We start from the raw sequence: 14,065 nt of genomic DNA on the forward strand, positions 1-14,065 counted from the left end.
CTCTGGGGATGTCCCTTAAATAAAACCACGCAGAAACTCTAAGGCTTATAAAATGACGTAAAACTGCACACATCAAGGGTAAACTATAAGGAAATGGGAATAAGTGCACAGAAAGCAAGATGAGAAATACATAAGACAACGATGCATAAAGGACTAATAAACATACGGAAACATTAACAGTAAACAGGGCTCTGAGTGATTGTAAAAACTTTCCTCTTCCTGTATTGTTTTTAGTGTATCTACAATAAATGTGTAGTTTGTTTAAAATGGAAAAAAATAACCTTTTTAAGAGAGAAAACAATCCAGTGCATTTCTATTTTTTTTTGGTTTTTTTTTGTCCCTGAAAAAGGAAGAGAACATTGGAGGCAGACAGAGGAAGAGCCTTGGGATGGGGAAGGGTCTGGAAATTACCTGTGAGAAATAGTTAAAAGTGAGAATGAACACAGAAAGGGGGGGTCACGGTGACGACGGTAAGAAACAGGGCGGCAAGCAGAAAATGAGGTGAAATCGCGCACTGACAAATTAAATCCCACACGATTCCACAGCAGGACACGAAGCTACTTTGGTAAGGGATGCAGGCCGTGTTCTCACGGCCGACAAGGCCCGCGGGACCTCGTCACAACCTGGGATCGGTGGGCGTGCAGGGCCGCCTGCCAAGGGGCAGCCACCTGAGAAAGCACCAGAAGAGGCCACGAGGTCCCCCCAGAGCGGGAGCGGGGCCTCCATGTCTCAACCTCGGGCTGCAGGAGATTGGACCTTTCTCGATTCTGGGACGCGGGCAGGAGAGAGCACGGAGGCCGTTCTGTCCCGACTGCAGAACAGTGAACCCCCGCTGCCACCCAAACACAGCCTGTCCAATGGCGGGCCACGTTCAAGTGCATGGGGGCGGGGGGTGCAGGGAAGAAAACCCAACTTCGCACCTGAGGAGAACCACGTCACTAAGACGCAGTGTCAGATCACGGCACCGGCCAGCCGAGCGCCCTTGCTGCCATGTGACCGTGACCCTCTCCGTTCCAAGGTTACCACGGAGACCACACGGCAGAGCCCAGCATGCACCTCGGCGTGATCTGAGCCACAGATTCCCTCGCAGGGTGACCGGTGAGAGAGCTGAAACAGCCCACGGTACCTCCTCCGTCAGCCGTGGGCTGTGCGCGAACCTGGGGCCCGGGGCGGGTCTTCCTCTGCCCTGACGGTCAGAGCCAACGTTCGTACGGAAAGCTAAGGACACCACAGTATTCGCAGATATTTGCCGTTGCGTTTTCTTTTTTAAAACTGGATCTGAAACAGCAGGAACAAGAGGCAGGAGGCTCCTGGCAGAAAAGCTCTGATGACGGTAATGGGGCCGATGGCGTGACCGGCTGGCGCCCGCTAGGCCACAGGACACGTGCGTCCCGGGAGCTCCTCGTCGAGCACCTGCACACCGCGACTCCCCCCTGCATGTCCCCAGGGGGGCTCAGCTCTGTGGCGGGAGCACTGACAGAGGCCGCTGTCCTTCCTGCCCTGGTCACCGCACACGCCCGTCACGGTCCTGCCGAGTGCCGAGCACACGGCCAGGAGATGAGCGTACTGAGTGCCGCGAGCCTGCCGGGCCCTTCCTCCTGGAAGCCCCGCGTCCTGGGCACCGGCGTTAGGACTCCCAACATGACGGCAGAACCGCCAGACGACGTCACACACAAAGCGTCTTCTACGGCCCAACTCGTCCCACGCAGCTGAACGACGCCGGGACACCGTGCGAGGGCCACCAACCGACAGGCTGGGAAAGGGGTCACGTGGGGAGCTCTCCCCTCTGGAGGCTCTACTTCCCGCCCTGTCTCGGGCCTCTTCACGTGCCCGCATGCAGAACGTGACGGCTCCCGTGCTGGCCCAACCTTGACCCCGTACCGCTAACCGTCCTAGACGGCGCCCCACTCAGGGGTCTCCCAAGCGCCTCACGCATAACTATCCCAGTGGGAAGACCCAAGGGGCCTGTGAAACCCTCATTCCCCACGTCGGGTTTTTGCCCAGGGGTACGACCTGCGCCCTCCTGTCCTCCCTCCGGGGGACGGCCAAGCACCAGCCGCTGCGGCGCTCTGCACAGGGACCACGTGGGCGCGGGCTTGCACCAGGGGGCCGAGGGCTGTCCACACAGGCACCTCTGTCCCCCACGCTCACTCCTCGCTCGCTGGCCCCTGGAGGCGTGCGACGCAGGCCGGCCCGTGACGCGAACGTCCGCCGGACAGGACAGGGCGTAGGGCTGAAGCATACCCTGCCTTTGGTGTTTTCCGCCGACTGAGCCCTACGTGCTGCCGTCTCCCTCGAGCTCCTTCAGACAGGCCCAGAAAGTGTCACTAGTGCTGTGCGGCCACTAAGGAGACTGGGGAACTGAGAAGGTCAACGCAACTGCCCTGGCTGGGAAGCAGCAGTGTGAGACCGTCCTGACTCTGACCTCAGTTCTTCCCGCTACTTGTTACTCGGTTGGTTTGTCCTTTTATGGGGTGAGAAGCCCCCTCTCTGTGCAACGGGTCAGGGGGAGGCTGTTCTGGAGGCGAGGCTACGGAGGGCAGGGTGACTTCCTGAGGCTCCTTTCAATCCTGGCTGATTAGCCGTGGGCAGGGCTCTGAAGCAGCAAAGCTGATGTCCAGGGTCCCCCTCTAGCACCCCCTTCTCCCCCTTCTGACACCGTTCTAGTCCTCAACTAGTCACTCGATTTCTCGAGCTTGGCCCGCCATGCCAGGGGCAGCCCCGGCCTCCGTGGCCTCCCCGACTCTTCTGTCCAGCATCAGAAACCATTCCCTTGTTCCTGGGGACCGTTCCTGCCAACGGAGTCACAACTGAACTGGAATCAAGTCTCCAGAGCCAACTTTCTATTTAGAGAAAAAAATGGAGGAGAGAAAAAGGCTAATCGACACTACAAAGGAAAAACTAGATAAATCCAGAACGTGGGATACCCCACGGAATAGCCTGTCTGATCTCCATGGGTTACTAATGGGCTTAAAACAAGAAAAAGGGAGAAAGAGAGTACTGCCCTAGAATTGGAGACTTAAGAGACAGATCAACTAAATGTAAGGATGTTGGCTCCTGTAACTTGTACAAACTGATGGTTTTTTTTTTAATTTTTTTTTTAACATTTATTTATTTTTGAGACAGAGAGAGACAGAGCATGAACGAGGGAGGGTCAGAGAGAGGGAGACGCAGAATCTGAAACAGGCTCCAGGCTCTGAGCAGTCAGCACAGAGCCCGACCCAGGGCTCGAACCCACGGACCACGAGATCATGACCTGAGCCGAAGTCGGCCGCTTAACCAACTGAGCCACCCAGGCACCCCCAAACTGATGTTTTTAAAGGCATTTTTAAGGCAACCAACATGGTCTACGAACTGGGAACTGCCGATACCGAGGAATGACAGTTGATCGTGTTGACTACACCAACAGCATGAAAGTTATCAATAAAATGTCCAAAAATTTCAGATGCATACTAAAGTAGATAGCCATGAAATGGCATTACCTGGGGTCTGTTTTAAAATACCTCAAGGGGTGCCTGGGTGGCTCAGTCGGTTAAGCGTCCGACTTCAGCTCAGGTCATGATCTCGCCGTTCCCAAGTTCGAGCCCCACGTCCAGCTCTGCACTGACGGCTTGGAGCCTGGAGCCCGCTTCCGATTCTCTGTCTCCCTCTCTCTCTCTCTCTCTGCCCCTCCCCCACTCGAGCTTTGCCCCTCTCTCTCTCTCTCTCTCTCTCTCAAAACTAAATAAAAAACATTTAAAAAATACACATATACTTTTAATTTTTTAAATACGTCAAAATAAAATGAGATGAAGCTAACGTAGCCACTCTTGATAATCACGGCGTCTGGGGGGTTGGGCACGTACAGCTTCCACACATGAGGTTCTCTGCCCTGGGAGATGCGTATGAACGGTTTTAGAATAAAAATTATTTTCTGAATCCTTTCTTCTACGAGCCTGCTCTACAAAAGAAGGAATTAGATTTAACACATTGTAACTAATTGTGCTCACTTTTTTGGCTAAGCTGTACTCACGTCTCATCCCCTCCCACGTTCTTTTATTTAAAAACTCCCAATTTCCAAATGACCATCACGAGGGACGGCCCCGCTCGGGATTTCTGGCAACACCATAAACCAGAGGCACGTCTGAGGTTTTGTTTTTTGGCACAGTTCCTGCTGTGACCTCTTGTTTTTACCAAGAAAAGCCACAACTCTTTATAGCCTCAGGACCTTGGCTGGATTTGCCGATGACTCAGGCAGGCCGTGAGTGCCAATGGGCCCCAGGCGTGGGCCGGCCGGCCTGGGCGCGATGGCAGAGAGAGGCCATAAGGAGAAACGGAGCGGGAGCCAGGGCAGGGGAGATGGCCGCATGGCACAGTCCTTCACGGCCGATCCAGTCCGTGGGCCCGGCCAGACTGCCCATCTACCTAAACGAGCGCACCCCACTCCCCGCTAGAGACGCTTCCCGACGTGCAGACTTTTTTTAAGAAGCCGAACTCAACTTAGGCACATACATCTCAACCGTCAGCCTACTACTGAGAGCACACGGCTGATCGCCAGCCTCCCACCCGGAGTCCACGTGCATCACTGGAGCCTCGCGGAGAACATATTTCCTACAGCCCGGCAGCCCCAGGCAGGCACTCAGTTTTCAGAGGCCGCAGAAGGGAGGCTGGCTTCCTGGGAGGAAGAGGGGACGAGGTGGAAGGGGGAGGGCGGTGGGGCTGCCGTGAGGGACGAGCGGAAGCTGGGACCACTTGTTCTTTGTGGCGGCTTCTCCAGGGTGAGGAGTCTGAAGTGAACCAGAGGAAGAGAGAAGCAGGGGACCAGCCACCCTCCTGAGCACACGCCTGAGTCTTAGAAGGGAGACCGGTAAGTAAGCACGTAACTTAGCGGGGTCCAAACCTTCAAATGATAAAGACTCCGCTTCGAAAATCCAATACGTTTTGCAGCTCTCTTTCATGGTTCCAGTAGAGAGACTCTCTCTTCTGGAAAGAAGAAACTTTATAGAAGGGGAGGGAGCTGAAAGGACATGGGTGTTTTACCAACATCAGCGCGATGCAAAAAGAATCATTCCAAACACATCGGAGCACCCTGTATTTTCTCCCAGCCTCACCGAGGACGCCAGCCTCTCCTTACTGCTTGAGAGCTTTGCTGCAAGCCAACATTTTTACAACTCCGTCTTCTGCTAATTATTTCAAAAGTTCCAGTGACCGCCCTCGTTGGAAGCATTGCAAGGTAAAAGTTATTTTGTGAACCGGGTGGAAAAACGGAGACGGTAAGAGGAACGGTTTACGTTAGCGAAAGGTCTCTGTGCCGCCAGAGAGATCGACAGGGCCACACGCGCCTCTGGGGAGCGGTGACCTCGTTCGGGTGGGTGGAGGGCACGGGGGACAGCGTCTCCTGCTCTGCCGTTAGAGATGACCACCGCAGGCATTAGTAGAAAGAAGGAAAAAATATCACTGGAGGCCGAACCTTCCACCCAAGAGAGGGGAAAAAAGCATATACGAGCTCTTGGATCTGTGTCAAGGGAGCGAATGATATTTTAAAAGTTTGGCAGGAAAAGCAAAGAGCTACACCCACACACGCCGCTTAACCGCCTCCAGCGCACTCACCAGACCACATATGCTCCCAGCTGGGGCGCATGGCGGGGCCTGGAGATGCAGGGAAGGGGGGAGGGGGCGGGCGCCGGGCCACACTGCTCAGTAACCTTCCCGGACACGGGCGGGGGGGGCCTTGACTACACTCTGAAGAAACTTCCACCTTCGGCCTTAGTCAAAGGACCCCTGGGCCGGAGGACAGACAGAAAACACAGGGAAAATCACAGTGAGCAAAGATTACCTTCGGAGAGCAGTTGAAATGCATACCGGGCACCGGGAGTGTGGTTACATACATTGTGATACAGCGGTAGAGGTACAGCGTGCCGACTATGCAGAAAAATCTTCTGCTAATGATAGACCTGGAGAAAGGGAAAAACAGGGCACTCAGTCAGGAAATTCTGCAGGTGCATTTCAGTTCTCCGTGACCCGACCGATCCAACCAACCCAAAGTTCCTTGAGAGCCTAGAATAAGAACGTTCTCATCAAAGCCAATAGATTGCGGCGAGGATTCTGAGAACGATGTTGTGGTTTTTGGTTTTACTATTAACTGGCCCAGAGAGTCTCAAGTGCTCGCTGTTGCTACTGATTAGGCTTCCCGAGGCCTTAAACCTGAGCTGACCTTCGCTTGACGGGTAAGGCCCCCCACCCCCCGCCCCACCTCATCGCAGCTGCCTTAGTGTCTGTGCTTAAACGCGTGCAGTCTCTTTTGTCATAGAAGGAAAATGCTCAGAAAAGCACAATGGCACTAAAGTGCAAATTCAAAATTTTTCTGACCAGGAATGGGTCAAGGACACTGAACAATTTTGCTTGTACGTCCCAGAAAGGGATTCTCCGAGCTGATCTCTGAGAAAACATGACATCAAGGCAAAGAGCCTGAGGGCCAGCATGTGAGCCCGCCGCCCCTCTCCGTTTCCTAACCACGTGGCCATGGGACAGGCCACAGACATCTCTGACTCGCGCTCTGTGTACCCGTAAACCTGGGGTAATGGCATCAGAAATCCCGTATGGAAAGCCCCCCGTCACACACGCACGACGGTTACATGAATGGGATAACCAAACAAGCAGGAAAGAGACACAGAGGCTCTTCGTCCTTCACCTTGATGAGCCTTTCTAACGAATTACCTGACCCACACACATGCACGGGGTACGGAGTTGGCGGTCCACACGGGTCACCTTCAGTTAGATTAAGTTGTACTGACTTCAGGGAATCCTTGGACAAAAACGGTCCCTCCCTTCCTACGTCTAGCCTGTTCTTCCACAGGCCACGATCCCGGTCCTGGGGGCTCCTCCCTCCGCCATGAGCAGTTCAAGGGTTTCCTTGGCCTGGATCGGCCGGAGTTAAACACACAAAAAAGTCTGAGACACAGGGGCCAGGCTTTCCTTTCGGACCCTGGGCGTTCAGTCACTCTACAGTCTACAGTGTTGCTCGATTCTTAGGCAGGATGGACATCCCTACTGCAGTGGGGACTAGAAAGAGAACTTGGTGCCACCCGTATTTTTGGTGGTAACGAGAGGAACAAAAGTAACAGGTTCAGTAACGGGCCAGCTGTGGGAGTAAGAAAGAAGAACAAAATAACCCACGCAACTGCACTGGCATTTCATTCCTAACTGCACCTGTTGGTGTATGTTACTTACGACGTATGGATGGAGTCTGGGTGTTCTACCCCCTCACCCACATTTCAGAAACTGGGTCAGAATTGCTCACCACAGAGGTGGTGTTACTTTCTCTTAGCGAAGCTGTTCACGCCACCTCCAGGTGCAAGAATTTACCCAGCACAGAGCTGTCTCGTAAAGGTATGTGCCTCCCGGTACGACAAAAGGCACGATACAATTAAACAATACAGAGAAGGACAATAGCAGAGGACAATATGTACCCCATGAATGTCTGACCGAGAACACTCGAAACACCAAAGTGAATTATAAAGATTATCTTACTTCAGAAGGAAATGCCCTCTCTCACCACCCAGCCCGAACCAACCAGAATTATTTGCAATTTCACTTGACGTACACAAGAAAGACCTAAGACACAAAACTGTTTATTCAGATCTGTTTCTCTCTCTAGGGGTAGAAAAACAAAGTGACTGCTACCAGTTAATCTGGGTAAGGACTACAATTAAAATTAAAAAAAAAAAATTAAAGTAAGGGGAGCTTGGGTGGTGGACTCTTGATTTAGGCTCAGGTCAAGGTCTCACAGTCATCTGATCGAGCCCCGCGTCAGGCTCCACACGGAGCACGGAGCCTGCTTGGGATTCTCTCTCTCCCTCTCTCTCTCTCTCTGTCCGTCCCCACTTGTGCTCTCTCTCTCTCTCTCTCAAAAAAAAAATAAATAAGTAAATAAAAATAAATAAAATAATAAGTAAACTTTAAAAAAAAAATTAAAAGTAACAACCATCGAAGATTCAGTCACATTTACTCTTTGACTTGAAGTGAAAACAATCAAATGAATTTATCACGTGACTTCATCAGTACTGACAAGGCCACGAGTTGAAAGTGGCTGTGAGAATCACTTAATCTTTTAAAAACTAATCTTAGAGTATCTTCAACATATAAAGTTAAGCTAGGATCTCCCCCCACAAACTTAAAAAAGTAGATCATAAAAGTGTTTCAAAGAAATGTACGTACTTAAGGCACTGATTCCTTCATCAAAAATTTCACACGTTAGAATGTTTTACTTACTTAGAGGTTCAAAAGTTCGAGATGTGTTTTTTGAAAAGGTTTACAGCAGTTAAAAATGGAACGAGGCAACAAAAAAGCCACAGAGAAAGTGTAAATGAGATATTACGAGAAATCCGGCAAATGCCAAGAACAAGACACCGCTAACTGTCGACACCACAGAGGTGTTCTTCTCGCATGGGGTCATCTCTCCTTTCCCGCCGGAGAGAAGCCTGGTCCCCGTCCGCTCACACTGTGCCCTGACCATGACCTCCTCAGGTACTTGTCTTTGGCCGTGACTCTCTGTTTGTCTGTGGACTACTTGACTAATAGGCCCTTACAACTTTTCCTGAGAGAGAGAGAGAAAAAAACCAAAAACAACCCACGTTGGTGAAATGTGATTATAAGGGTACAAGAATGAAAGCACTAATTACTATTTTACAGCTAATTATTAAAGACTTGTTAGAGGAGATGTCATGTCTAGAACAGGTGACTGTGAACTTTCCAACATCCCTAATTTAGAAAGGAAAAAAGTACTCAGAACCTGAACAAATACTACCAAAGTTAGGTGGGTTTTGGCACCTGGCACAACGGTCTGTAAAGTTCTACAGGAAAAAAGGCTGAAAGAAGTCAACACACTACAGTGTAATAGTAAAACACTGGAGAGTCCTTTTGTTTCCCACAAGCTGCCTCTTTCAACTAATCCACAGCCAGAAAACGTACAAATGCTTTCAGAGCCCAGACCTGGTCTGCCTGCTCTTTATGGAAGCTTCTGGCCCTTAGAACCAACGGGCCCTGAAACACGGCAGTGGACAACAATCCAAGAAGCGAGAAACAAGAGAAGCACGTGACAGGGACAGGACAGGGAGACCCGTCGTCTGTGGCGCAGTCGTGGGTCCGCCACGCAGACCCGGCGCTCTGAGGGCATCACACGGGTGCTCGGCCTCTAACAAAAGTACACCTGGTGACTTGGGCCACCGCAACTAATTTCCTTGAAAATTACTTCCTCACCAGCAAAAGGACACCTCGCCTCCTCCTCACGAATCAGAGAAATGCTACTGAGGTGTCTTTCCAGGCTGTTACGAACAGTAACCAGGATTTTGCCAGATTTCTCCCATATGCCAGGCTCTGTGCCATTTAGCTCTGAAGGCAACCTGCAACGCAATACGATCCTTAGTTCACAGATGGGGAAACTGAGGCTCTGAGTTTAAGCCGAAGTACAAATATATCACACGACGCAAAAAGACTCGGGAAATGGGTGTCAAATTGTGTAAGGAACCCCAATTTTACCTGGAGCACACACTCTGTGCACCTACAGATGAGGTGACATCCTAACACATTTAAATCACGTTTAAAAATCTACTTAACTCAGATTTTTCAGTAAGTTAGGGTTTTACGTCCTATTTCCTATCGACCGGAACTCTAAAAAATAAGAGTTCTGATGGTAATTTAGTAGGCACACTAGTTATCACAGTCCGGGACCAGATCCATCTAGATCTCCAGCACTAAAGGCGTCTACCACCGTGCACGGCCACGTCTGCTTACCCGCTGGGGTTCGATCTGCGGGTCTGGAACGGCAGCCACGCCTCGGTGTTCTGTCTCGCCTGCACTCCCACACAATGACCTGGCACCTGTTGTCCCTAACTCCACCCGTGCTTCCCTAAAATCCCTTCCACACGGACGAGCCAGGATCATTTTTTTGGAAACAGATAAACAGAACACAGCCTCTGACCCCCTTCAGTGGTTGCCAAATGCGTTTACAGTTCGATCCGAAGCCCTTACCAAGCCCAGGAGGCCCGGGACAGCCGGGCCCGCCTCTGTCCAACCTCACGTCCCGCCGTTCCAGCTGCTGTCGTCCGGATTCAACCCCAGTCCGCTGCCACTGGCGCCCTTGGAATCTACTGTGCAAAGTCCCTCCTGCCTCAGGTAGGACCTCTGGTGCCCGCCATTCCATCCGCTCGGTTCCCAGGATGCTGCCTGTCACTCCGTCCTCTCGCAGGAGACTCTGGAGAAGTTCCCTGGTACGCTCTATCCCATCCTTGTGTTTTAATTTCTTCACCACCCCCGCCCCATTCCCATGCTCTGTGGACATTTACTCCAAAGTGGGTTTTTTCTGTTTTGTTTTTTTTGAGAGAGGGAGTGCACACACACACTCACGAGCAGGGGAACAGCAGAGAGAGACGGGGGACAGGATCAGAAGCAGGTTCCATGCTGTCGGCACAAAGCCCAATGTGGGGCTCGAACCCCCGATCCACGAGACCAGAGCTGAAGTCGGACACTTAACCGACTGAGCCACCCAGGTGCCCCTCCAAACTCCAACAGGTTTTAAATGTTCTCCTCCCTTTACTTCCTTGCCACCAGCCCTTGGGTTCCCTGGATAATGTCAGCCCCTCACCACTGCCTACTCAAGTTCAAAGTCCCCTCCACCAGACCCCACAGCTGCCTTACCTGGCAGACACAAAGCCCACTCCCCGGGGCAAAAGAAGCTGCCCACTATTCTCTAAAACCCTAGCTTCTTGCATCTGCCCTGAATCTCTCTCCTTGGCCTCTGCCATTATCCCGTCTGCAATAATCCCAGCCACCTACCCCAAATGCCACCTCTGCCCGAAGCCTTCCAGATGTCCCCAAATGGACAGAGCCACTTCATCCTCTGCACCACTCTTGAACTTTGCTTCTATTTTATGGTATATTTCACGTGACGCTGACACCAGCATTAGCAACAGAGGGGCTTGTCCCTTCTACCAGGGGAAGCTCTTAAACACGGCTGGGCCTCTCTTTTAGTCCCAGCGAGGCTCACGGTGGTACCTGCGACACTGGCCAGACCATGCGGCTCTGTGCCTCAGAACATCGCTTCTTTATTGCCTCTGACAGGCCCTTCCCGCCTCCTTCCGTAAACGACTGTCCTTTAAACTCGTCCATGTATCAGCCAGAACTAACTCGCCTCCGACACTCACTCTGCACCTTCCGGCACGTGCAGTAACATTCACAACACCTGCTAGGATGGCTGCATCCACGCAGATCCCCGCAGCCCGGGACCGAGCCGCCCCCCCCCCGCCGTCCCGTGTCTTCACAGCCCTCACCCGGGTCTCGACTGGTCCAGGTGGACGGACAGCCATGAAAACCTGGAGCTTAACTCACTACTTTGGGAAAGAAAATGCCAAGGAAAGGTTTGTGAAACACACAAAAGGGACAGGGTAAATGCCATGGGACAAAGAGCAAACGTGCATGTCCCCCCCCCCCCCCCCGAAGATCTGTAACCCATTTAATATTTCCTGGGCACCCGCAAGGGTGGATGGCACAGCCTGTGAGTCAGGAGACAGACGTGCTCACAGACCCCGCCCAGACAGGTGTCTGTGCATGCGGAATGCCTTTCTCCCTTTTAATGAGCCATCTCAAAGAAATTTTACATCTTTGGTATTAATTATTTTAACCACATTCCTGCTTGGCATAGGTTACTGTCCCATTTTACAGAAGGAAAAATTAGGATGTAAAAAGTTCAAGTACTAGCCTGGGGCCAGAGCCAGTCAATGAGAACCACATGGGCCCTTGGTCTCTGGAGTTTCAACCAGCTGTTCTTTTCACTAAAGAAATGGTCAGGGCAAAAGAAAAAAAAAAAAGGCAATGGCTTAGGTTTTCTTTCCTAAGCTCCAAGTAGAAGATATGCACTCTAATACAATAATTGATTACAAGCAGGAAACGATCCACACTGGCTTAAGGAATTAGCAAAGAACAGGTCATATTATAAAACTGCCCCCATTCAATATATCAATATATACGTTATCATTTCCTGGGTTAAACAGAGACTGTAACATAAGGTAAAGAAAAAAAATGTTACTCTACAAGATATGAGAGACGATATCAATATGATCTGCCTGGAACAGTCGTGAAGAATTAACATCAAGTGTCTTCCAGAAACTGCTAGATCTATATGTGCAAAACAGAAGGAGTTACGTTTCTTGTTGGTATTTCAGGCTATTAACAAAAATGATATATGTTCACGTGTACACGTATATACGTGTGTATAAACATGTGTGCTTGTGTTACACATATATATGACACATAGCCATACGCACACACATAATGCAAGCACATACATGGTATACCCAAATTCATAGATCTTACGTGTACATAACATATATGCATCATATACGTAAATACCTACATGCATACACATGACGCATATAGGTATATGTACACTCACATCTTTCCTACATCAAAACTTACCACCTTGAATCGCCTTCTTAGGGGCTGGTTCTGTCACAGCTAGCGGAACTGAATGATTATTGATGTTTGCTCTGGGGCTAATGGATTAACCTTAAAAGTAACACACTCTCCTTTTCACAGAGGGTTTCAGAGGGTTTCTAAAACCGAAACAAGCACATACATCAGCAGCAGTGGCTAACACTGAATTTTTGGCACGGTGATGAGCATAGGGCAACATTCAATAAACGTTAGCCGCTGCTATTATTTATTTGTTCACGTAGGGACGCCCGGCTGGCTCACAGCCGGTAGAGCCTGCGACTCTTGCTCTTGGGGTCCTGAGTTCGAGCCCCACGTTGGGTATGGAGATTACTTCAAATTTTTTAAGATTTTGGTATTTGTTCACGTAATAAAAATACACATGCTGGGCACTGGGAATGTTGTGCTGCACAGCACGGACGGGAAGCCTGCCTGGGTGTTTGCCTAGCGGTGGAAGGGGCGGACAACTAGCAAGACAAATAAGCAAAATACAGAGCATTTTATCTAGAGAGCGAGGCGGTCGAACTGAGCGAGGGTGTGGGGGAAGGCAGACTGCAGTCTGGGGCTACGCGGGTCGGAGGAGACGTCCCTGTGAATGGGGGTTAGCCAGGAGGATGTCCGTGGCAGGAGATTCCAGACAGAGGCTAGCGTGTGCGGGCGTCTGCTGACAGGTGAGGGGTGGTGGAGTAGAACATCCGAGGACAGGAGACCTGGGAGGACCCCCCGGGTTGGCACGAGCACTCTGACCTCAAAGCTGTCGCAGCTGGGGGAAGAGGGACGTATACCTGCTTACTCTCACGGTGACACACATGGGCTGCCAGGCTGACAAGTGTATCAGGGGAAGCGAGACCAGGAACAGAGAGACGGGGGGGGAAGGCTCCTGTGACAGCCCAGCCCAGAGAGGATGGTGGCAGATCCAGGGCGGCCACAGAGGTGGTGAGGAAGGGTGGGATGCCACTTACTAAGATGGATGTGGTGGGTTAGGCTTGGGAACCAGGAGGGTGTCAAGGACTCAGGCAGGGACTTCAGACAGGTCACCTCACTCAGCCCACAGGACAGTGTTGGGACAGACACTGCCGCCTCACTCCCATCTCGCAGGAAGGAGACAATGCCACTACGGTAATTCTGCAACCTGACCAGATCTACTCGGTTAGTACAGTAAGTGGCTGCAGGGACAGGTGATCTTCCACAAGTAAGATCTGCCGCGTAACTGAATGCCTGTCACTGTCACAGTGCCGACAGGCTGGCGGGGGACAAATGCGATGACTTCCAAATCAGACCATGGGTAAGTAATGGTCTGGGAGAGAGCATGCCTGGGTGTGCTATAAAACAGGAAGAAGGTGAACCTAATACTGCTTAAACACCCACTCATGTACAGATTACACATTTCTGAGCACACACAGAAAAATATCCCAAGGGCTACAAACCCATTGTTTATGTTTGGCAACCCGACAGGTAACTTCTGTTTTCTTTTTGTTTCACTTCTAATCTGCCTAGAGGCAAGCTGCATTACTTAGTTTTCTTTAGCGTTATAAATAAAAATCGACCCATGAAAATGGCCATTTATTGTGCCTGTGTACTTTTAGTTTCGCTCTCTCCC

At 51.1% G+C, this 14,065-nt stretch overlaps 1 protein-coding gene across 11 annotated transcripts in view; it reads right to left on the reverse strand.

Moving 5' to 3' along the window:
* The window catches only part of SGMS1 (sphingomyelin synthase 1), a 289,080-nt gene that overhangs the window by 15,669 nt on the left and 259,346 nt on the right, over positions 1-14,065 (reverse strand). For all 11 annotated transcript variants that reach the window (XM_047824526.1, XM_047824533.1, XM_047824527.1 and 8 more), the window contains one exon: positions 5,816-5,933. In XM_047824526.1, coding sequence (XP_047680482.1) covers positions 5,816-5,933 — 118 coding nt within the window. The remainder of the gene's footprint in view (positions 1-5,815; positions 5,934-14,065) is intronic.

This window comes from Prionailurus viverrinus, chromosome D2 (assembly GCF_022837055.1).
Source record: "Prionailurus viverrinus isolate Anna chromosome D2, UM_Priviv_1.0, whole genome shotgun sequence".
Lineage (NCBI taxonomy): Eukaryota > Metazoa > Chordata > Mammalia > Carnivora > Felidae > Prionailurus > Prionailurus viverrinus.